Below are 26,522 nucleotides of genomic sequence, written 5' to 3'. Positions count from 1 at the left end.
CTTTTTTTTTGTTGAAGTTTTTGAAGCACCCACATCTGCACCGTGTGCACATACCCTAAAGCCGCTATCAAGTTAGAGATAAGGAGCACATGTTCGAAAAAACAAAATTGTGGGGTAAATACCTCCAGGAAACGTGCACCATATGCAATATGATAGTCAACATGACAGGCTCATCAGCAACACCCTTGGCTTTCTTGTATATATATATATATATACCATCATCAGTCAACATAGTGATGACCGCCTATATGTAATTATAGTGCAAGTGCCAAGAAAGAAATTCTCAACTGGTGCCTGTTAATGGCATATACAGTTTGCATTTCTTTAAGAAATGGACATGGAAAAAGAATGTGGGATTTGTAAATGCAGGAATCAGTGTAGTTGACAAAAAGTAAGTACTGTACCTTTAATTGGCCGCAGCACCCCGATGCACGTTTGCGCTTAAGCTTTTTCCAGGGAATATTACATAAGCAGCAGCAGACAGTAATGGAGTCTTTATATGTATGCAGTGAGAGCTATGTACTCACACACAATGCCTGCAGGCCTCGCACTGATGTGGATATGTGCACATAGACTTCCCTGCCTACCTAGCACTGCAATCTCTGGATCCCCGCATTAGCCCTAAAAAGGACTGTTGGTTTCTCAGGAGTTGTGGAGCGAACAGTTGCAGACCTACACTAACTATTAAAAGGACGATTCTAAGGCTATGTTCACACGCTGCGGTTTTTGCTGCAGATCCGCAGCGGTTTTGAGGCTGCGGATCCGCATCCTTTTTCCATGCAGGGTACAGTACAATGTTACCCTATGAAAAACAAAAAACGCTGTGCCCACTATCCTTTTTTCGGCATGAAAATCCGCGCTGAATTTTCTGCGGAAAAAAAGAAGTACCATGTCTATTCTTTCTGCGGATTCCGCTCCTGTTTTCCAACAGCACCAATAGAAAAAGGGCAGTTGGAAACCCGCAGTGGAATCCGCAGTAGAAAAAGGACTAAAAACCGCAGTGAAAACCACCGCAGGTTTTGCACTGCGGTTTTCACAAATCAGGACCTGAAAAATCCGCAGCGAAAAAAGGATCGTGTGAACAAGCCCTAACCCTATATCAGCAGCAGCTCTCCCTACACTCGCTAAATCCAGAGCTGAATGCGGCGAGCAGGGCGGCATCCAGTCTCTTTATAGACCTGATGACGCTGTGCGGCCAGCCAATCACTGTAATACCACAACAAAGATGGCTGCAGCATTACAGTGCATGGCTGACAATCCCCACACTGTCATTGGCGCTCTAAAGAGCGCCAGAATTGCAGGGCGGAGACCCGGAAATACTCGGTGCTCGCCGAGTAGTGGCAAGCACATTCGCTCATCACTAGAAAGGAGTCCTGGAACGGTGCATCCCAATTTACCTGGGAGTTTGCTGGACCACTAACCTGAAGATCACAGCATCAGGCTGACATTTGTGGACTGGAGAACTGTGAGTAAAAGTGGAAACTGCAGCTTACTGTGCCCTTGCGTTATTCCTACAACAAGTGCCCGGACTACCACAACCAACATCATCTCATCACTTATACATTCAGTTGCCCTGGGGTCTAGCTCTACCTGTGGAGAGCTGTACCAACTCTGCTGCATCACCAACAGCCCCAGTGGACTCTGAAGCAGCTCGGCTAACACCTTTATTGCAGAGTATCACCGGTGGCGTCACAAACAAATCTCCCATAAACTTTATTTTTCCATTTTATTAACATTTCACTTCTATTGGACTCCCAGGGCCACGGATCGGGTCACCGCTGCCGTGACCATATCCCCTTTAAGAACTGTCCAACCCGGCTCCACTGCCCTTGGGGGCGTTCCACCAATGTCAGCTGCTGTCCTTTGATTGTCCAGCAGCGTATATTGTCGCATATTGACCCAATGTGTCTATGTGCCACAATACAGTTCAACTGGATTTGCGTCTGAGGACACACATCCAGGTGAAGTTTCTGCCGGTGTCGGCGGGCCTCTGTCTTGCTTGGCCCAGTCAAAACAGCGAGCGGGGCAACTGCGGTCTTTATGCCGCACCATACCAATTGTAGTCTATGCTGCTATTCACATGTCTGTGTTTTTTGCAGATCGTGCGTCTGCAAAAAAATAAGGGGATATATCCAATTCTATAGTCTGGGAAAATTATGATCAGAACAAAGATGACATCAGTGTAGAGTCCATGTGCTGTATGATTAACATTACAATGAGAAGGGGAGCTTTGTAATTTGTTAATTTACTATATGTGAAAATCATTGAAGAAACACTGACACATTGACTCGACACTGATAAAAATGGGATGAAAAACACTGAGGGCTCTTCAACATTTTTTACATACAGTAAATGAAACATGACGGATGTCTGAATGAGGCTTTACAATTTTGTAAGAAGAGATTTACCGGAGCATGAAGGTGTAGATTCAGACCATTCTCCTGTGTTCTGGCACAATAATGATGTTGTTCCTTGTGATTCAAATCCTTCTTCACAAGTGACATTGCAAATGGATGTATACCTGTACTCTCCGAATGTATTAGAACAATGTACTTGACCATGTTCTGGGCTCTGCAGGACCTTACATTGGACTGCTGTGAAGAAAATTAAAGTTTCCAATTCCCAAACTATATTAAATAATGCACTATAACAAATGTACTGAAAGTTTTAAAGCACAATCATGAAAATGAAAACATTCTACATATACAGTGAGGAAAACAAGTATTTGATACACTGCCGATTTTGCAAGTTTTCCCAAAACAAAGAATGGAGAGGTCTGTACTTTATATTGTAGGTATACTTCAACTATGAGAGAGAGGATCAAAATTAAATTGCATTTAATTGCATGAAATAAGTATTTGATAACCTACCAACCTGAAAGAATTCTGGCTCTCCCAGACCTGTTAGCTTTTCTTTAAGAAGCCCTCCTACTCTGCACTCAAGAGCTGTCTATGGACACCAGAGACACAAAATATATATCTGTACAAGGCTGGGATGGGCTACAGGACAATAGGAAAGTTTTTTCATAAAAAGGCAACAACTGCTGGCAAAATTATTAGAAAATGGAAGAAACACAAATGATTGTCAATCTTCCTCGACTGGTGTTCCATGAAAGAGCTGACCTCGTGGAGTAAGGAAGATTCTGAGAAAGGTCAGGAATCAGCCCAGTATTACACAGGAGGACTTGGTCAATGACCTGAAGGGAGCTGGGACCACAGTTTCAAACATTATCTTAGTAACACACTACACCGTCATAGATTAAAATCCTGCAGGGCACACAAGAACCCCCTTCTCATGCCAGCACATGTCCAGGTCCTTTTGTAGTTTGTTAATGACCATCTGCATGACCCAGAGGAGGTCCACTTGCTGTGTCTGAAGGAAGAAGAAGAAGGGTGAGTTCCACCCCAAGAACATTTATGGGTAGATAGGAACCTGCTATAATTAAAATCACTACATGGTGAAGGGTGGAGTGCTCGGTCAGTAAGCTAACATAGAAACAACAAAAAACTGACTGGCACATCCAAATTAGTGTGAATAGGTGTATACCAGGAGCAGCTACCTCCATATACAATATACAAAAAATTATAGCAGGTTCCTATCTACCCATAAATGTGTAATGCTGCTGCAGCGCAGTATCGTGCGTCCTATTTCAGGGGGAGCTGGATAGGGAAAATAGGTAGCACTCACGAAGTAAAGCTTCAGTGCGGCAGCGCAGGCGCCACTAGATGACGAGAAAGAGGTCAGACAAGCCGGGTCAGGAACGGATGGGAAACGCAGTACCAGGGAAAACAGCAATACACGTGGTCAGATGCAAGCCAAAGAAGTCAGAGCCAGTCTGGAGCAGAGATGTCAGAGATGTACGACAGATAAACAGGTCAGAGGGCAATCAAGGTCAAATACCAAGATCACCGCACGGGAAGCACACAGCAAGATGAACGAGGAAGCAGGAATGGGAAGGCAAGGGAACTGTTGTGAATTCCGCTCTTTGGCTCCCTCCGGTGGTTGTAAGTGGCACTTTTGTGAGTTCTGCTCTTGGGCTCCCTCCGGTGGATTTAAGTGGAACTGCTGCTTCTTGGATTTAGCAGTCAGCAGCTGCTTCCACTGATCGTCTATTCTGGCTCGGCTATTTATCCTGGCTCTGTCCTTCAGCCTGTGCCAGTTGTCTATGGTTCCTGGTTGGATTTACATCTCTCTTGGATTTCCCTGATATTCTGTCCAGTTCAGCAAAGATAAGTCCTTGCTTTGTTCTTTTGCAGTTCACTTGTTGTGGACTTAATCGTTCAGCACATTCTATGTTTTTTCTAGTCCAGCTTGTCAGTATGGTTTTATTCAGTTAAGCTGGAAGCTCTGGAAAGCAGATTTACCCTCCGCACCTTTAGTCAGGTGTGGAGATTTTTGTAAACTCTGTGGTGGATTTTTCTAGTTTTTAATACTGACCGCACAGTATTCTGTCCTGTCATATCTATCTAGCTAGATTGGCCTCCTTTGCTACATCCTGGTTTAATTCTGTGTATGTCATTTCCCTCTCCACTCAGTCAATATTTGTGGGGGGCTGTCTGTCCTTTGGGAATTTTCTCTGAGGCAAGATAGCTTTCCTGTTTCTATCTTTAGGGGTAGTTAGTCCTCCGGCTGTGACGAGGTGTCTAGGGAGTGACAGGAACATCCCACGGCTACTTCTAGTGTTGTATTAAGCTCAGGAACTGCGGTCAGTACAGGTACCACCTCCTCCAGAGCACGTCCCATGTTGCTCCTAAACCACCAGTTCATAACAGGGAACAGAGTAAATGGGCAGAGGACAAATCAGGGTGTAACGGACTCAGTGCTGAAGCCAGGGGCAAGAACTATAGCTGCCGCTGCCTGCAGCCAGCCGTTGACTGAAATAGCAAAACAAATCCCAAAATGAGGCAAAGAAGGTTAACCCCCGCATGACCAGACCGGGGAAACAATAGCAAGAAACAAACTCTGGCCTGGATAATGACACAATGCAGGCTTTACTGAGAGAGGTGTCCACATTCACCCAGGAATTCAGAAATCAGCCTTAGAGAGGTGTTCACATTGGATAGGGACCCATCAGACTAATGGGACCACCTTGACATTGGTTGATGGGCAGACATTATTTGGCCAAATGTTGTGCAAAGCGTCTCATTAATTTTTTCTTAATTCAAAATCCGTATTGCTATTCATATTTTATATATTTAACATTGACATGGTTTAGCACGATAGAGTACAACCTTTTTTGTATATTGTGGTAGCTGCTCCTAGTATGCACCTATTCAGACTAGTTGGGATGTGCCAGTCAGTTTGCTGTTTCAATGTTAGCTTACTGACCGAGCACTGCACCCTTCACCATGTGGTGATTTTAATTATAGCAGGTTCCTATCTACCCATAAATGCAGACTTTACAGAGAAAGGTTTTCACGTTCACCCAGGTATATCAGCCTTAGAGAGATTTTCACATTGGATAGGGACCCATCAGACTTATGGGACCACCTTGATGTTGATTGATGGGCAGACATTATTTGGCCAAATTTTGTGCAAAGCATCTCATTAAATTTTTCCTAATATTCAAAAGACGTATTGCTATTCATATTTCATATATTTCACATTGACTTTCATTTGCATGATAGAGTGCAACCTTTTTTTCTATATCTGCTGATCTGACAACTCAGGGTCTCTGCCAAAGTGACATGGCACACTCAATCTATTCCAGTAAAATCTAAACTCCAATATGGCGCTTCTTCCCTTTTGAGCTTTCCACTGTGCTTCAAAAGTAGTTTTCAACCACATATGGGTATTGGCGCAATCAGGAGAAATTGCACAAAAAATTGTACAGTACATTTTCTCCTGTTACTCAGGTGAAAATGTAAAAAATTGTCGCTTAAAGATAATTTTTGTGGGAAAAATTTGATTTTTTTTAATTTGATGGCTCTACCTTACAAACTTCTGTTAAGCAGTCAAAGTGCTCGCAACACATCTAGATAAGCTCCCTAAAAGATCTACTTTCCAAAATGGTGTCACTTGTGAGATGTTTCCACTGTTTAGGCACATCACGGGCTCTCCAAACGTGACATGAAATCAGCTCTTGATTCCAGCTATTTTAACATTCACAAAGTTAAGCGATGCTCCATCTTTCCCAAGCCCTGCCATATACCCAACTAGTTGTTTCGCCCCACATATGGGATACAAATTTACTCAGGAGAAATTGCACAACAAATTTTATAGTCCATTCTCTCCTGTTAACATTGTTAAAATAAAAAAAATGGGGGTTAAAAGAAAAGTTGTGGGAATTTTTTTATTTTATTTCCATGGCTCTACATTATAAACTTCTGTGATGCACCAGGGGGTTCAAGATGCTCACCACACATCTAGATACATTCCATGAGGGGTTCCATTGTCAAATTTGTGTCACTTGTGGTGATGTTTCCACTGTTTAGGCACATCAGGAGCTCTCCAAAATTGACATTGCGTCCACTATCGATTCCAAACATTTTTGGGTTCAAAATGTCAAACTGTGTTCCTTCCCTTCCGAGCCCTGCCATGCACCCAAATATAGTTTTCCCCCGCATATGGGGTATCGGTGTATCGGAGTATTATATGTTGGAGTACACAGTTCCAGAGTAGAGGGGATCTACGGGAGAAATCTAGTATGCGAAAAAAAAAAATATACACTGTGTGCAGAATTATTAGGCAAGTTTTATTTTGATCACATGATACTTTTTATACATGTTGTCCTACTCCAAGCTGTTCAGGCTTGAGAGCCAACTACCAATTCAGTAAGTCAGGTGATGTGTATCTCTGTAATGAGGAGGGGTGTTGTCTAATGACATCAGAACCCTATATAAGGTGTGCTTAATTATTAGGCAACTTCCTTTCCTTTGGCAAAATGGGTCAGAATAGAGATTTGACAGGCTCTGAAAAGTCCAATATTGTGAGATGTCTTGCAGAGGGATGCAGCAGTCTTGAAATTGCCAAACTTTTGAAGCGTGATCACCGAGCAATCAAGCGTTTCATGGCAAATAGCCAACAGGGTCACAAGAAGCGTGTTGGGCAAAAAAGGCACAAAATAACTGCCCATGAATTGAGGAAAATAAAGCGTGAAGCTGACAAGATGCCATTTGCCACCAGTTTTGCCATATTTCAGAGCTGCAACGTTAATGGAGTAACAAAAAGCACAAGGTGTGCGATACTCTGGGACATGGCCAAGGTAAGGAAGGCTGAAAAATGACCACCTTTGAACAAGAAACATAAGATAAAACATCAAGACTGGGCCAAGAAATATCTTAAGACTGACTTTTCAAAGCTTTTATGGACTTATGATATGAGAGTGACTCTTGATGGGTCAGAGGCTGGATCAGTAAAGGGCAGAGAGCTCTACTCTGACTCAGACACCAGCAAGGTGGAGGTGGTACTGGTATGGGCTGGTATCATCAAAGATGAACTTGTGGGACCTTTTCGGGTTGAGGATGGAGTGAAGCTGAACTCTCAGACCTACTGGAAGACAACTTCTTCAATCAGTGGTACAGGAAGAAGTCGGTATCGTTCAAGAAAAACATGATTTTCATGCAGGACAATGCTCCATCACATGCCTCCAACTACTCCACAGCGTGGCTGGCCAGTAAAGGTCTCAAAGAAGAGAAAATAATGACATGGCCCCCTTGTTCACCTGATCTGAACCCCATAGAGAACCTGTGGTCCCTCATAAAATGTGAGATCTACAGGGAGGGAAAAAAGTACACCTCTCAGTATAGTGTCTGAAGGCTGTGGTGGCTGCTGCATGCAATGTTGATAGTAAACAGATCAAGCAACTGACAGAATCTATGGATGGAAGGCTGTTGAGTGTCATCATAAAGAAAGGTAGCTATATTGGTGTGATGAGGGAACAGCCACCATCTTTGATATGGGGCATAATGCTGGTCTCCTATCTGAGATTGGCCTAATGCCATTTTGTCTCCTATCAGAATTACCCTTGTCACATGTCTGCAGAGACAGGAGCACTCCTAGCCCCCACCTTTTTTCTACCTGAATGAAGACCCTTTAGTATGGTAATGGACTAGGCCAGTGTAGCGGACAGATGGCACTTCAAAGATTGAATGAGGAAGCCACGCCAGCAGGGAGCAAGGAGATGCCTGAGGGCTCAATTAAAGTATACATGTCAGGTGGCTACAGGATACACGTCTATTGTCTTCCCAGCCGGACCGTCTACAACATGAAATTATGAGTTATGGACGCATCGTCCGAGGTACAGGCTTCTAAAAAATATCCTCATAGCCCAGAAGAAATTGCGCATCTGACAGTGCAACTCCCGGGTCAGTGAGGGTTCTGGACCCTGAGATGTAGAGATCAGCCTCCCACTGCGATCTAATGGGTCCAGGTTTGATCCCTGTATGACCGGCAGAACAAACCACATGCACTGGTACCACCCGTGTACTGATCCGATCATCCTGAGAGAAGTTATTCCAGTTATTAGATATTGGGAATAGATTCAGCAGGGAAGCTAGGGGGTGGAGATTATTAGCCCACCCAGGTACAGGGGGGAGGGACACAGAAGGATTAAGAGCTGAGGACACATGGAGAGTGCAGAATGTTAGGGGTGTGTCAGGGTTAGGGGTGTGGTTAGGGTTATGGTTAGGGTTGGGATTAGGGGTTAAGGATGTGGTTAGGGTTGGGATTAGGGTTAGGGGTGTGTTGGGGTTAGGATTGGAGTTAGAATTGGGGGGTTTCCACTGTTTAGGCACATCAGGGGCTCTCCAAACGCGACATGGTGTCCGATCTCAATTCTAGACAATTTTGTATTGAAAAGTCAAACGGCGCTCCTTCCCTTCTGAGCTCTGCCATATGCCCAAACAGTGGTTTATCCCCACATATGGGGTATAGGCATACTCAGGATAAATTGTACAACAACTTTTGGGATCCAATTTCTCCTGTTACCCTTAGTAAAATAAAACAAATTGGATCTGAATTAAATTTTTTGTGAAAAAAGTTAAATGTTCATTTTTTTAAAACATTCCAAAAATTCCTGTGAAGCACCTGAAGGGTTAATACATTTCTTGAATGTGGTTTTGAGTATCTTGAGGGATGCAGTTTTTTAGAATGGTGTCACTTTGGGGCATTTTCTGTCATATAGGCCCATCAAAGTCTAGTGTGAGGCGGTCCCAAAAAAAAAATGGTTTTGCAAATTTTGTTGTAAAAATGAGAAATCGCTGGTCAACTTTTAACCCTTATAACTTCCTAACAAAAAACTAATTTTCCAAAATTGTGCTGATGTAAAGCAGACATGTGGGACTCTCTAGGGGCATAAAAACTAAAAGTTTGAAAATTTCAAAACTTTCACCATACTTCTGTTTTTTTTCACAAATAAATGCAAATCATATCGAAGAAATTTTACCACTATCATAAAGTACAATATGTCACGAGAAAACAATCTCAGAATCACCAGGATCCGCTGAAGCGTTTCAGAGTTATGACCTCATAAACTGACAGTAGTCAGAATTGAAAAAATTGGCCTGCTCAGGAAGTTGAAAACAGGCTTCTGGTTGAAGGGGTTAAGTTAGATTGGATGGGTGCCAGAGTTTTAGAAGGGAAACCACAGAGCAGGAGGTTGCAGTAGGCAAAGTGGGTGATGAGTGATGTACTAGCATTTTTGCAGATTCATGGTTGAGGAAAGTGCAGATCCAGGAGATATTTTGGAGTTGGAGTTGTCAGGAAGTGGAAAAGGCATGGAGCACAGGATTGAAGGAGACATCAGAGTCAAGATTGCGGGACAGGGAACTGTGGGCAGCCATTGACTTTGATGGATATGTCAGTTGGGGGTTTAAAGAGAAGGCAGTTGTTAGAATGGTGTCACTTTTGGTTAATTTCTTTCGTATAGGCACCCCAAAGTCACTTCAAATGTGATAAGGTCCCTAAAGAAATGGTTTTGTTACTTTTGTTTATAACATGAGAAATTGCTGATCAACTTTTAACCCTTCTCATTTCCTAACAAAAAAGAACTGTTTCAAAGGAAAAAAGTAGAAAGTAGAAGGAAAGTAGATATGTGGAAAATGTTATTTATTACCTATTTTGTGTTACATAACTCTATAATAGTGATGAGCGAGTGTGCTCGTTACACAAGATTTCCCAAGCATGCTCGGGTGGTCTCCAAGTATTTGGGCGTGCTAGGAAATTTAGTTTGTGTCACCGCAGCTGCATGATTAGCGGCTGCTAGACAGCCTGAATACATGAAGGGATTGCCTGTTTGTTAGGATCCAATTTTTTGTTATATCCGATTTGGAATTGAGTCATGGGTCAAAATCATTCTTACATGTCTTTAGTCTGGGAAAATTATGATCAGAACACAGATGGCATCAGTGTAGAATCGGTGTTCTGTATGATTTACATTACAATGAGAAGGGGAGCTTTGTAATTTGTTATTTTATTATAAGTGAAAATTATTGAAGACACACTGACACACTGACTAAACACTGATAAAAATGGGATGAAAAACACTGAGGTCTCTTTCAACATTTTTTACGTACAATAAATGAAACATGACTGATGTCTGAAAAACGCTTTACAATTTTGTAAGAAGACATTTACCGGAGCATGAAGGTGTAGATTCAGACCATTCTCCTGTGTTCTGGCACAGTAATGATGTTGTTCCTTGTGATTCAAATCCTTCTTCACAAGTCACATTGCAAATGGATTGGAACCTGTACTCTCCGAATGTATCAGAACAATGTACTTGACCATGTTCTGGGCTCTGCAGGACCTTACATTGGACTGCTGTGGAGAAAATTAAAATTTTCAATTCCCAAACTATATTGAATAATGCAACATAACAAATGTACTGAAAATTTTAAAGCACAATCATAAAAATGAAAACATTCTACATATACAGTGAGGAAAATAAGTATTTGGTACACAGCTGATTTTGCAAGTTTTCCCAATACAAAGAATGGAGAGTTCTGTACTTTTTATTGTAGGTATATTTCAAATGTGTGAGAGAGAATCTAACAAATAAAAAAACAACAACAAAAAAAAACAAACCAGAAAATCACATTGTACGAGTTTTAAATAATTAAATTGCATTTAATCGCATGAAGTAAGTATTTGACAACCTACCAACCTGAAAGAATTCTGGCTCTCCCAGACCTGTTAGCTTTTCTTTAAAAAGCCCATTCTACTCTGCATTCATTACCTGTATTATTTGAACCTGTTTGAACATGTTAAATGTATAAAAGACCTCTGTCCACACACTCAATCAGCCAATATCCAAACTCTCCACCATGGCAAAGACCAAAGAGCTGTCTAAGGACACCAGGGACACAAAATGTCGATCTGCACAAGGCTGGTATGGGCTACAGGACAATAGGAAATGAGTTTCATAAGAAGGGACCTAAGGCTTTCTATGGTGCTGAAAGAGGGTGGAGTACAGGGAAGAGGACAAACAGCTGGACGGTGAGTGAGGGGGAAGCGGAGATGTTATGGTGGATTGAGAAAAATCTGTTGTGCTAGGTGACACAAAAGCAGCAGACATGTTTACTTCCATAACATCTGATGAGCTCTCATTCACCCCAACAGTGGTGGGTAAACAATTGTAGTTTCTGTAGCCAGAAACCTGTGTGAGAAGACTTGGATTGGTAATGGAGAAGGAAAAAGAAGCAGGTGGGGTTGATACGAGGGCGGGAGTTTGGTGAGGGCCCCTAGTCTGCATTTTAGCCCAGTGAAATTCCCACATTAAGACATGTTGATAGCGCATGTGCTGATTCATGCAGTCAAATTATTGCAATTTTTACCTCGGAAATTTGACAAATGAAGTGTGTTGGGTCATCCTTTGATGTTTCAAAAAATGCCCAGGCTAGGTAACCCTTACTGTCTCTGCGAACTGCACACTTGGGAACGGTGCTGGGCTCAGCCAGAGTTGGGGCTGAGGATGCAGTGCTTGTCGTGGTTGCATCACTTTGTGTCTCTGTGGGAAACTGCAAACATAACCTCCTTATCTTCCTCATCCTACACTTCCTCTGCTGAGTTAGGGTACCGTCACACAGTGCAATTTTGATCGCTACAACGGCACGATTCGTGACGTTCCAGCGATGCATTTACAATATCGCTGTGTCTGACACGCTACTGCGATCCGGATCCCCGCTGAGAATCGTACGTCGTAGCAGATCGTTTGAAACTTTCTTTCGTCGTCTAGTGTCCCACTGTGGCGGCATGATTGCATTGTGTGACACAGGTTGTATACGATGTGTGCACAGTAACCAACGGCTTCTACATCGCAAATACGTCATGAAATTATCGCTCCACCGCCGTGTATTGCAACGTGTGACCGCAGTATACGACGCTGGAGCGATACTTATACGACGCTGCAACGTCACGAATCGTGCCGTCGTAGCGATGAAAATGGCACTGTGTGACGGTACCCTTACTCAGCTGCGTACACACCAAGAGGGATCTACAACATTATCATCATCCTCCCTGCTCTCACATTCCTCACATTGAGAGTCAACCTCCTATTCCTGCCCTGACACCACAGTGCATTCCACGTACACTTCTGGTATCTGAGTTTCATCAGGATCACCTCCACCCTTGGTGGTGTGGTGACCAAGGTCTGAATTATAAACGGCAGTCATGGGTGTGTCTGGGGTGACTGACACTCATCCTGGATCCAGCTGTCGAAGGTCTTTGCAATTAGCTCAAGCATCTTCTTCATTTTTGTATCTCTATTGTGGACCGATATCCCTCACCCTTTAGGACCCAATGGTTATTCCACCATCTGCTGCTAATTAGAAACATTTGCTGAAGGTTTATATTCATTCCGTGTCAGCAGAATGTTGCTGGTGTTAGCTATTACTTGTCTCTGTCTAGTTGGAAATACTAACAGTCCAATAGTTCCTTTTCAAAAGACCCTTGGAGGATTGCTGGCATGACATCTCGGTTGTCATTCTCAATCTAAGTGTTCCCCTCGTTTGTCTACCCTCTCTGTCTTTAGTTGTAGTGGGACTGACTAGTGCATTCCCCGTCCTCTCCCTAACCAGGGCCTATCACTAGGGTCAGGCAGAGATTAGGTTCCTGCTCGGCGATAGGTGCAGAACCTATGTAGGGAAGTTTAGGGCAGACAGGGTGATTTTAGATCTGCCAAGGGGTCTCCCACCCCACTTCCCTAGTGTTTTGGCTGCCCCCTCTGTCATGAATCCCCAATGGCTAGGGATAGCACAGGACAAGCAAAGTATAACAAATATCGGACGAGCTCTAAGGTGATGGAACCTGGGCTGACCGCTGCCCTACGCCTGACAAACGCAACTAGAGATAGCCAGGGAGCGTTCCTACGTTGGTTCTAGACGCCACGCACCAGCCTAAGAGCTAACTAGTACTACAGAGAAAACAAGACCTCACTTGCCTCCAGAGGAATTAACCCCAAAGGTATAGTTGCCCCCCACATGTATTGACGGTGAAATGAGAGGAAGGCACACACATAGAGATGATGTATATAGCTTTAGCAAATAGAGGCCCGCTGAAAACTAGAAAGCAGAATGATACAAAAGGGGACTGAGCGGTCAGCAAAAAACCCTAATCAAAAAAACCATCCTGAGATTACAAGAACCCAAGTGCCAACTCATGGCACATGGGGAGAACCTCAGTCCACTAGAGCAACCAGCTAGCATAGAGACATTCTAAGCAAGCTGGACCAAAAACCAAACAACTGAAAATCAGCACTTAGCTTATCCTGAAAGATCTGGGAGCAGGTAGGCAGGAACCAAACAGAGCACATCTGAACACATTGATAGCCGGCAAGGGAAATGACAGAAAGGCCAGGTAAAATAGGAAACACCCAGCCTCTGATGGACAGGTGGAAACCAAAGGCCGCAACCCACCAAAGTCACCCAGTACCAGCAGTAACCACCAGAGGGAGCCCACCAACAGAATCCACAACAGTACCCCCCCCTTGAGGAGGGGTCACCGAACCCTCACGAGAACCCCCAGGGCGATCAGGGTGAGCTCTATGGAAGGCGCGGACCAAATCAGTCGCGTGAACATCGGAGGCGACCACCCAGGAATTATCCTCCTGACCATAACCCTTCCACTTAACCAAATACTGGAGTTTGCGTCTGGAAACACGAGAATCCAAGATCTTTTCAACAACATACTCCAATTCTCCCTCCACCAGCACCGGAGCAGGAGGCTCGACCGAAGGAACAACGGGCACCTCATACCTCCGCAACAACGACCGATGGAACACATTATGAATAGCAAACGATGCTGGGAGATCCAAACGAAAAGATACAGGGTTAAGAATCTCCGAGATCCTATAAGGACCGATGAACCGAGGCTTGAACTTAGGAGAAGAGACCTTCATAGGGACAAAACGAGAAGACAACCACACCAAGTCCCCAACAAGAAGTCGGGGACCCACGCGGCGACGGCGATTAGCAAACTGCTGAGTCTTCTCCTGAGATAACTTCAAATTGTCCACCACCTGATTCCAAATCTGATGTAGCCTGTCCACCACCACGTCCACTCCAGGACAATCCGAAGATTCCCCCTGACCAGAGGAAAAACGAGGATGAAACCCCGAATTACAAAAAAAAAGGAGAGACCAACGTGGCAGAACTAGCCCGATTATTAAGAGCAAATTCGGCCAGTGGCAAAAAAGCAACCCAGTCATCCTGATCAGCAGAAACAAAACACCTCAAATAAGTTTCCAAGGTCTGATTAGTTCGCTCTGTCTGGCCATTCGTCTGAGGATGGAATGCAGATGAGAAAGACAAATCAATGCCCATCTTGGCACAAAACGTCCGCCAAAATCTAGACACAAACTGGGATCCCCTGTCAGAAACGATATTCTCCGGAATCCCATGCAAACGAACCACGTTCTGAAAAAACAAAGGAACCAACTCAGAGGAGGAGGGTAACTTAGGCAAGGGCACCAAATGAACCATCTTAGAAAAGCGGTCACACACAACCCAGATAACGGACATTTTCTGTGAAACCGGGAGATCAGAAATAAAATCCATGGAAATGTGCGTCCAAGGCCTCTTCGGGATGGGCAAAGATAACAACAACCCACTAGCCCGTGAACAGCAAGGCTTAGCTCGAGCACACACTTCACAAGACTGCACAAAGGTACGCACATCCCTAGACAAGGAAGGCCACCAAAAAGACCTGGCCACCAAATCTCTAGTACCAAATATTCCAGGATGACCAGCCAACACAGAAGAATGGACCTCGAAGATGACTCTACTGGTCCAATCATCCGGAACAAACAGTCTTTCTGGTGGACATCGATCCGGTTTATCCACCTGAAACTCCTGCGTCGCAAGTCTGGGGATACGGCGGACAATATTACCCCATCCCTAAGGATACCAGCAGGCCCACTGTCTCCAGGAGAATCAGGCACAAAACTCCTGGAAAGAGCATCTGCCTTCACATTCTTTGAACCTGGCAGGTATGAAACCACGAAATTGAAACGAGAAAAAAATAATGACCAACGAGCCTGTCTAGGATTCAAATGCCTGGCAGACTCAAGGTAAATGAGATTCTTGTGATCAGTCAAGACCACCACGCGATGTTTAGCACCCTCAAGCCAATGACGCCACTCCTCAAATGCCCACTTCATGGCCAAAAGCTCCCGATTACCCACATCATAATTGCGCTCGGCGGGCGAGAATTTTCTAGAGAAGAAAGCACATGGCTTCGTCACCGAGCCATTAGAACTTCTCTGTGACAAAACCGCCCCCGCTCCAATCTCGGAAGCATCAACCTCCACCTGAAAAGGAAGTGAAACATCTGGTTGACACAACACAGGAGCAGAAGAAAACCGGCGCTTAAGTTCCCGAAAGGCCTCCACGGCCGCAGGAGACCAATCAGCAACATCAGCACCCTTTTTAGTCAAATCAGTCAAAGGTTTAACAATACTGGAAAAATTAGCAATGAACCGACGATAAAAATTAGCAAACCCCAAGAACTTCTGAAGGCTCTTAAGAGATGTAGGTTGTGTCCAGTCACAAATAGCCTGAACCTTAACGGGATCCATCTCAATAGTAGAAGGAGAAAAAATGTACCCCAAAAAAGAAATCTTCTGGACTCCGAAGAGACACTTTGAGCCCTTCACAAACAGAGAATTGGCCCGCAAAACCTGAAACACCTTCTTGACCTGTAGAACATGAGACTCCCAGTCATCAGAAAACACCAAAATATCATCCAAATACACAATCATAAACTTATCCAGATATTCACGGAAAATATTGTGCATAAAGGACTGAAAGACTGACGGAGCATTGGAGAGTCCAAAAGGCATTACCAAATACTCAAAATGGCCCTCAGGCGTATTAAATGCGCTTTTCCACTCATCACCCTGTTTTATCCGCACCAGATTATACGCACCACGAAGATCTATTTTAGTGAACCACCTAGCCCCCTTAATGCGAGCAAACAAATCAGTAAATAATGGCAATGGATACTGGTATTTGACTGTAATCTTATTCAGAAGGCGATAATCTATACAAGGCCTCAGGGAACCATCTTTTTTTGCCACGAAAAAAAAACCTGCGCCCAGAGGGGACGAAGATGGACGAATATGTCCCTTTTCCAAGGACTCCTTAATATAATTCCGCATAGCAGTATGTTCTGGCAGTGACAGATTAAATAAACGACCCTTAGGGAACTTACTGCCAGGAATCAATTCTATAGCACAGTCACACTCTCTATGAGGAGGGAGCGAATTGAGCTTAGGCTCCTCAAAAACATCCTTATAATCTGACAAAAACGCAGGGATCTCCGAAGGAGTCGATGAAGCGATAGAAATCGGAGGTGCATCATCATGAACCCCCTGACATCCCCAGCTTAGCACAGACATTGTTTTCCAGTCTAAGACAGGATTATGAGTTTGTAACCATGGCAGACCAAGCACTAGTACATCATGTAAATTATACAGTACAAGGAAGCGAATCACCTCCTGATGAACGGGAGTCATGCGCATGGTCACTTGTGTCCAATACTGCGGTTTATTCATAGCCAATGGTGTAGAATCAATTCCCTTCAGAGGAATAGGAACTTCCAGAGGCTCTAGACTAAAACCGCAGCGTTTAGCAAATGACCAATCCATAAGACTCAGGGCAGCGCCTGAATCCACATAGGCATCGACGGAAATGGAAGACAGTGAAAAAATCAGAGTCACAGACAAAATGAACTTAGACTGCAGAGTATCAATGGCAAAAGATTTATCAACCCTTTTTGTGCATTTAGAGCATGCTGATATAACATGAGATGAATCACCACAATAAAAACACAAACCATATTTCCGCCTATAATTTTGCCGTTCACTTCTGGACTGAATTCTATCACATTGCATAGTCTCAGGTGCCTGTTCAGAAGACACCGCCAACTGGTGCACGGGTTTGCGCTCCCGTAAACGCCGATCAATCTGAATGGCCATAGCCATAGACTCATTCAGACCTGTAGGCGCAGGGAACCCCACCATAACATCCTTAATGGCCTCAGAAAGACCATTTCTGAAGTTTGCAGCCAGGGCGCACTCATTCCACTGAGTAAGCACCGACCATTTCCGAAATTTCTGACAATATATTTCCGCTTCATCATGCCCCTGAGAGAGGGCTAATAAAGCCTTTTCAGCCTGAATCTCTAGGTTAGGTTCCTCATAGAGCAATCCCAATGCCAGAAAAAACACATCCACACTGAGCAACGCAGGATCCCCTGGTGCCAATGCAAATGCCCAATTCTGAGGGTCGCCCCGTAGGAACGATATAACAATCTTGACCTGTTGAGCAGGGTCTCCAGAGGAGTGAGTTTTCAAAGAGAGAAACAATTTACAATTGTTCCTGAAATTCAGGAAGGTAGATCTATCTCCAGAAAAAAACTCTGGAATAGGGATTCTAGGTTCAGACATGGGAGTGTGAACAACGAAATCCTGTATGTTTTGAACCTTTGCCGCGAGATTACTCAGGCTGGAAGCCAAACTCTGGACATCCATGATAAACAGCTAAGATCAGAGCCATTCAAGGGTTAAGAGGAGGTAAGAAGCAGCTAGACAGCAGTTAAGGGCTAGGCAGCAAAACTCTGAAGGAAAAAAAAAAAATAAATTTTCCTTGAACACTTCTTTTCCTCCTGCTTCAGCCCAAACAATTAACACTTTGTGGGCCGGCTATACTGTCATGAATCCCCAATGGCTAGGGATAGCACAGGACAAGCAAAGTATAACAAATATCGGATGAGCTCTAGGGTGATGGAACCTGGGCTGACCGCTGCCCTACGCCTGACAAACGCAACTAGAGATAGCCAGGGAGCGTTCCTACGTTGGTTCTAGACGCCACGCACCAGCCTAAGAGCTAACTAGTACTACAGAGAAAACAAGACCTCACTTGCCTCCAGAGGAATTAACCCCAAAGGTATAGTTGCCCCCCACATGTATTGACGGTGAAATGAGAGGAAGGCACACACATAGAGATAATGTATATAGCTTTAGCAAATAGAGGCCCGCTGAAAACTAGAAAGCAGAATGATACAAAAGGGGACTGAGCGGTCAGCAAAAAACCCTAATCAAAAAAACCATCCTGAGATTACAAGAACCCATGTGCCAACTCATGGCACATGGGGAGAACCTCAGTCCACTAGAGCAACCAGCTAGCATAGAGACATTCTAAGCAAGCTGGACCAAAAACCAAACAACTGAAAATCAGCACTTAGCTTATCCTGAAAGATCTGGGAGCAGATAGGCAGGAACCAAACAGAGCACATCTGAACACATTGATAGCCGGCAAGGGAAATGACAGAAAGGCCAGGTAAAATAGGAAACACCCAGCCTCTGATGGACAGGTGGAAACCAAAGGCCGCAACCCACCAAAGTCACCCAGTACCAGCAGTAACCACCAGAGGGAGCCCACCAACAGAATCCACAACACCCCTCCCTCTACTTGTTGTTGTGCACTTACTCCTTCTTCACCCAGCATGAAAATGGCTTTGTAGGTCAGTATTAGTAGCTTGAAGTGGATATGTTGTAGAATTGGGACACTATGAAGGGATATGCAGATGAGAGAGGCTGAGAAATAGCAAGGACAGAAATGGATTAGTAGGGCAGGAGAGTTAAGAACAGACTGGAGAGGTGCAATGACAAGATAGGGGATGATGAGGTCCTAGAACCCACATGGAGTCAAGGCTCTCAGAGTGATGTTGGCAGATCAGAGGAAGAGGTGGTGGTCACGCCGACCCAACTGCACAGCAAAGGAAGGAGAAGGGTGCAAAAGCACCAGCGCAGCCCCTAGCCATAGTGTTGGATGCTACTGGCCACCACACCAATGAACCAATCGGGCAGGAACCCAAGACCGGTCCTCCAGGCCGTACCCCTTCCAATGCACAAGATACTGGAGTGCATGATGGACCATCCGGGAATCCACGATGCATTCCACCTCATACTCAGTTTGGCCATCCACTGAGACCAGTGGTGGAGCAGACAATGAACCTTCTTCCACAGACCCGAACGGTTTCAAAAGGGCCTTGTGGAAAACATTGGGAATCCAAAAAGATGGCGGGAGATGTAAACAAAATGCCACAGGGTTCACCACTTCCTTGATCTCATAGGGGCCAATAAACTAAGGCCCAATTTTGGCCGAAGGAACTCTGAGTTTAATGTTCCTAGTGGACAACCAAACTTTATCACCTACTTGGAACACAGGCCCCACAACCCATCTTTTATCTGCAAAAAATAAAATTTCCTCTGAGCAACCTCAATATTCCTTTGGACCTCCCCCTACAATCTCCCTAAGAGCTGGACTGCCCCATCTGCCCCAGGGCACCCAGAGTCCAAGTAGGAGAATTCCCCAAAGTGTGGATGGACCCCGTAATTGCAGAAGGAAGATGTGTCTGTAGATTGATTAATACCGTTGTTAAACACAAACTCGGTCAAAGGCAAGGCAGCACACCAATCATCCTGTCTAGCGGTGGACAGGCACCGTAATATTTGCTCCAGGGACTGATTAGTCCGCACAGTCTGACCATTGGTCTCTGGATGATAAGTGGACAAAAAGGACAGAGTAACACCCAACCTTCTACAACATGCCCTCCAAAACCTAGACACGAACTGTACCCCCCTATCAGTCACCACATTCAAGGGTACCCCATGCAATCGCACCACATGCTCCACAAACAATCTGGACAATGTTTCTGCAGAGGGCAAGGCCATCAAAGGTACAAAATGTGCTTGTTTACTAAACCTGTCCACCACCACCACCCAAATGACAGTATTACCCTTAGAAGGAGGAAGATTCGTGATAAAGTCCATGGAAAGATGAGTCCATGGCCTTTCAGGAATTTGTAGAGGCACCAATTCCCCGGCTGGCCGATTATGAGAAATTTTAGCATGGACGCAAACCTCACAGGCAGACACAAACCTCCCAACATCTGAGGAAGGCAAAGACCACCAAAATACCCTGGCGACAGCACTACGGGTAGCAGAAATCCCAAGATGCCAACTAAGGGCAGAGTCGTTGAATTCCCGGAGGACCCTGAGGCGCAACTGAACGGTTACAAACAACTTATTCACAGGTTTGGACGGGAGAGCCTATGACTGAGATTCCCTTATCATCTTCTCCAAACCGGACAAAATATCAGCCACTACCACCCCAGTTGAAGAATGGAGGAAGGAGGTTCGGGGGAAGACTCTGGATCCAGACTACGGGACAAGGCATCCGCTTTAATATTTTTGGACCATGGCCGAAAAGTGATCGAGAACTGAAACCGATAACAGAAAAGTGACCACCTAGCCTGTCTTGGTGTCAACCTCTTAGCAGACTCAATGTAAGCCATGTTTTTGTGGTCAGTAATCATGGTAATAGGATGAACCTCCGCCTCCAAATAATGCCTCCATTCCTCAAATGCCAGTTTGAAGGCCAGAAGTTCACGATTACCATCATGGTTCCCTTCTGCAGAGGAAAGTTTCTTAGAGAAAAAGGCACAGGGTCTCAAGTTGGTCAAAGTGACGGGCCCCTGAGACAACACTGCCCACATATCCACTTCCGAGGCATCCACCTCAATGATAGAGGGTTCAGACGGATCCAGTTGAATCAGAATCAGAGTGGACATGAAAGATTTTTTAATGACAAAAACACCACTACAGCTGAGGCTGACCAATTCTTGTTATCAGCCCCTTTTTGAGTTAGATCGGTGAGAGGTTGTCACGATAGGACTGGCGAGTAAACAGGGACCAGGGGCACCTTTCCTGGCCCTAGCACTAGGGGGCACCCTAACTCTTACTGTTCCCTGGGATACCTCAGACGGCAAAGATGCCGGGGCCTCTGCCCTTGCCCTGTCTCCTAACTGCAGCACTGCATCTGTTCCCTTCCCCCACCTGGGGAAGAGAGGCGCTACTGTGTAACCCAGTACACCAACCCGACAGACAGGGGAACAAGGACAAGGGTAAAAGAAAATTCCACTCACACAAATAACAGAGGTATTCACCAGGGTGTGTAGGACGGGGAAGAAAATAAGTCAGGTAAGAATGAGGAATTTCCAAGAGTACAAACCAAGCAACAGTCCCACAATAAACTCCTCCAGCTCTCCAGACACCAGCTCTTCACTCTCCAAGGTCTATCTAGCAAGTGCTAACTCAGACAAGGATCTGGCCAAAAGGCCTAGCTTTTATAGGAGAGAGGAGTGGCTAACCAAGCACAGATGAAAGCAGGGAATTCCATATGGCTGATTAACCCCTGTCCTGCTGAAAGAAAACAAGCCCATTTAATACACCGGAGAAGTGCTTCTTCTCAGCGGAGAAGCAGGAGCCATCAGATGCTGCGTCTTCTGGTACTGCTCTGTTGCGGTAACTCTGACAGTATCCCCCCCTTCTATGAGGGACCTCCGGAACCTCAGGGCCTGGTTTATCTGGGTGGGCTACATGAAAGGCCTGAACCAGTCTGGTCGCTTGGACATCAGAAGCTGGAACCCAAATCCTCTCCTCAGGACCGTACCCCTTCCAATGTACCATGTATTGAAGTGACCGACGAACAAGACGAGAGTCTAAGACCTTTGCTAGCTGGAACTCCAGATTACCATTGACAACGACAGGAGAAGGTGGCAGAGGTGAAGGTACTGCAGATGCCACGTACTTCTTGAGAAGTGAATGGTGAAAAACATTATGAATTTTAAAAGTAGGTGGCAGAGCAAGGCGGAATGCTACTGGATTGACGACGGCTAAGATCTTATAAGGACCAATAAACCTGGGACCCAATTTCCAGGATGGAACCTTTAGCTTAATGTTCCTTGAGGACAGCCATACCAAGTCACCAACACACAGATCCGGACCCACCAAACATCTCTGATCAGCCACACTCTTATATTTGGAACTCATCTTTTGCAAATTATAATCATCCCCTGCTGCCATATAGTAGAAATAGAAGAAGAGAACCGTTCCTCCTCTGGTAAACCAGAAGGGCGATCACCATTGAATGAACTAAACTACGGATGGAACTCATATGCAAAATATGAAAAACAGGGACTTACCGGTTTATTCCTGACAGCGATTATTAACTGCAAATTCAGCCAACAGTAAGTAGGTCACCCAGTCCTCCTGATTCTCAGACACAAAACATCTAAGATATGTATCTAAATTCTGATTAACAAGTTCAGTCTGCCCGTTAGACTGCGGGTTAAAAGCTGAAGAAAAAGAAAAATGGATCCCCAGACGGGTGAAAAATGCCCTCCAGAATTTGGAGATAAACGGCACCCCCCTCTCCAAAACAATATCTGTAGGAATCCTATGCAGTCTTATTATTTCCCTGACAAAGATTTGCGCCAAAGTTTTGGCATTAGGCAAAGCTGGCAAAGCTATAAAATGAGACATTTTACTGAACCTGTCCACCACCACCAGGATTACAGTGTTCCCTGCAGAAACAGGTAGATTCGTAATAAAATCGACTGACAAATAAATCCAAGGTCTGCTGGGAATCTCCAATGGTAGGAGAGACCCTGACGGCCGAGTACATGAGGTCTTAGAACGCGCACAGATATTGCAGGCGGCCACATACTCCTGAACATCCATATAAGCACCTGGCGACCAAAAACGCAGAGTAAGTAGATCTGCAGTGGCCCTATTCCCCGGATGTCCAGCCAGCACCATATCATGATATTCACTGAGGATTCTAAAACAGAGATTGACTGGTACAAACAGTTTACCAAGAGGACAGGTAGCAGGGGTGTCCCCCTGTGCGTCAACAAACTCTCTTTCAAATGACAGAAAAAAAATGACAGAAAAACGACTGGCACATCCAAACTAGTGTGAATAGGTGCATACAAGGAGCAGCTACCTCCATATATAATATACAAAAAAAAGGTTGCACTCTATCATGCCAAAACACGTCAAATATGAAATACATGAAATATGAATAGCAAAATGGCTTTTTGAACATTAGGAAAACATTTTTTTTTGAGACGCTTAGCACAGAATTTGGCCAAATAGTGTGAGCCCATCAACCATTGTCAAGGTGGTCTCATTAAACTGATGGGTACCTGACCTCCCTGTCCAAATGTGAACACTTACCAAAGGCTAATGTCTGTATGCTTGGGTGAATATGGACACCTCTCTCAGCATAGCCTACATATGGGTTGGCCGGAACCAAGTGTGATTAGATGTAATTAAAAACCAGATGTGAAGGGAGGAGTGCTCAGTCAGTAAGCTAACATAGAAATGACAGAAAAAACGACTGGCACATCCAAACTAGTTTTTTTCCTAATGTTCAAAAAGCCATTTTGCTATTCATATTTCATGTATTTCATATTTGACGTGTTTTGGTACGATAGAGTGCAACCTTTTTTTCGTACAAACTCTCTTTCAAGACTGGAGCATATAGACGCCATCACTACCCCTTTTTGTAAAATAGGTACCGGTTTGCACTTATCGCCTTCCCCAGGAAAGCAATGGGATAAAGCATCTGCCTTAGCATTCTTGCACCCTGGCCTAAAAGTAACAAAGAAGTTAAATCTGGTAAAGAATAATGCCCATCTTGCCTGACGAGGTGTAAGACGTTTTGCTGACTCCAAGTAAGCCAGATTCTTATGGTCAGTGATCACCATCATTGGGTGAATGGCTCCATCCAAAAATTGATGCCACTCCTCAAGTGCCCATTTGATAGCTAAGAGTTCCCTTTTTACCAATATCATAGTTTCTCTCAGCTGGTAAAAGTTTTTTTAGAAAAGTATGAGCATGGTTGCCATATACCAGGAGACGCAACCTGCAACAATACAGCCCCCACTCCCACCTCGGATGCATCCACCTCCACAATGAAAGGCTGAGTGTCATCAGGCTGAATAAGAATCGTTGCAGAAGCAAAACACCTTTTCAATGTGTCAAATGCCTCCCTGGCAGGACTGGACGACTTAGAGAAGTCCATCCCCTTTTTAGTCATATCAATGAGCGGTTTGGCTACTACCGAAAAGTTTTTTTTATGAATTTACGGTAGTAATTGGTGAAACCCAAAAACCTTTGTAAGGCCTTCAAATCCTCAGGATGATCTCACTCCAATACCGCAGGAACCATGCGAAAACCGGTGGCAGATAATACATATCCAAGGAAAAAGATCTTCTCAACCGAGAACATACACTTCTCAGGATTGACATACAATTTATTGTCACGTAATATGTGTAGGACTTGTCTGACAAGTCGCTGGTGTGACTCATTGGCAGGTGAACAAACAAGAATGTCATCCAGGTAGATAACAACAAATCTGCCTACTAGGTGACTAAAGATGTCATTAATAAAGTGCTGGAAGACTTGGGGCACATTCGACAACCCAAAAGGCATCATCAGGTTCTCGTAGTGTCCTTCTGGCGCATTGAACGCAGTCTTCCACTCATCCCCCTCCTTAAAGCGGATGAGGTTGTACGCCCCCCTGAGGTCCATCTTAGAGAACCATTTTGCCCCAACAATTTGAATAACCCCTTTCTGCCAGCTGACGGGATAGTACATCAGCTGGCAGACTCCCCCGCTTTGAGGTGGGCTCCGGCGGTGAGCCCACCTCAAAGCCGCAACATGTCAGCTGTTATCAACAGCTGACATGTGGCCGCAATGGGTGCGAGCGGAATCTCTAACCACCCGCGCCCATTAACTAGTTAAATGCCGCTGTCAAACTCTGATAGCGGCATTTAACAAGCGCCGCCGGCCACAAGCGCTCGTCATATGATCGGGGGTCAGCGGTGCATTGCCATAATAACTTGAGGTCTCCTTGAGACCTCTATGGTTGTTGATGGCAGATTGCTGTGAGCGCCACCCCTTGGTCGGCGCTCAAAGCAATGCTGCATTTCTGCTACATAGAGGTGATCTGTGCTTCACCTCTATGTAGCAGAGGCGATCGTGTATGGAGGCTATTGAAGCATGCCAAAAAAATATAAAACATGTGTTTAAAAATATATATAAAAAAAAAAAAAAAGTTCAAATCACCCCCTTTTTGCCCCAATCAAAATAAAATAATAATAAAAAAAATCAAACCTACACATTTGGTATCACCGCATTCAGAATCGCCCGATCTATCAATAAAAAAAATGATTAAGGCTGGTTTCACATTTGCGTTTTTTGCCGCTGCGTTTTAGCGCAAAAAAACGCATGCGTTTTTTCCTATATTTAACATTAAAAACGCATGCGTTTTTTTGTATGCGTTTTGCCGCGTTTGACGACGCATGTGTCTTTTCTATGCATGCGTTTGGTTGCAGAAATGCAACATGTAGTAATTTCTAGAGGCGTTTTTTGCGGCAAAAAAACGTATTGCTGTCTATGTAAACGCATGCGTTTTTAAGCACATGCGTTTGGTTGCGTTTTAAACGCATGTGTTTCAATAGAAAAAAACAAGAATACACACTGATAAGCCACCCCCCACCATCAAGGTGATAAAGGGATCCAAACCCTACCCCTAACCCTAACCCTAGGGATCCTAACCCTATCCCTAACCCTACCCCTAACCCTAACCCTAACCCCAACCCTAGCTATTTCTATTTATAGTGGGTTTTCTAGATGATTTTGATGATTGGCAGCTGTCACACACTTCTCAGCATGCGTTTCAAAAACGCAAACGCAGGAAAAAATGCATGTAAACGCGTCAAAACGGCGTGGTTTTTTTACCGCATGAGAAAACGCATGCGTCTAAAAAACGCAGCGTTTGCACGCGTTTACATGCGTTTTTTTCACCACCTGCATTTGCGTTTTAAACGCTGTGTTTTTAAACGCAAATGTGAAACTAGCCTAACCTGATCGCTAAACAGCGTAGTGAGAAAAAAGTCAAAACCCCAAAGTTACTTTTTTTGGTTGCCGCGACATTGGATTAAAATGCAATAACGGGCGATAAAAAAAACTTACCTGCACAAAAGTGGTATAATTAAAAATATCAGCTCGGCACGCAAAAAATAAGCCCTTACCCAACCCCAGATCACGAAAAATGGAGACGCTATGAGTATCGGAAAATGGCACAATTTTTTTTAGCAAATTTTGGAATTTTGTTTCACCACTTAGATAAAAAAAGAACCTAGACATGTTTGGTGTCTATGAACTCGTA

General features: G+C 44.4%; 1 protein-coding gene across 1 annotated transcript in view; it reads right to left on the bottom strand.

Moving 5' to 3' along the window:
• LOC143787874 (P-selectin-like) overlaps positions 1 to 26,522 on the bottom strand; it is a 692,067-nt gene that overhangs the window by 241,963 nt on the left and 423,582 nt on the right. The window contains exons 6-7 of the mRNA XM_077276995.1: positions 10,576 to 10,761; positions 2,409 to 2,594 (exon numbers count right to left, since the gene is read on the bottom strand). Coding sequence (XP_077133110.1) covers positions 2,409 to 2,594; positions 10,576 to 10,761 — 372 coding nt within the window. The remainder of the gene's footprint in view (positions 1 to 2,408; positions 2,595 to 10,575; positions 10,762 to 26,522) is intronic.

The sequence above is a fragment of the Ranitomeya variabilis genome, chromosome 8 (genome assembly GCF_051348905.1).
Source record: "Ranitomeya variabilis isolate aRanVar5 chromosome 8, aRanVar5.hap1, whole genome shotgun sequence".
Lineage (NCBI taxonomy): Eukaryota > Metazoa > Chordata > Amphibia > Anura > Dendrobatidae > Ranitomeya > Ranitomeya variabilis.
The sequence above is the reverse complement of the archived record's forward strand: the minus strand, read 5'-3'. Positions and strand labels throughout refer to the sequence as shown.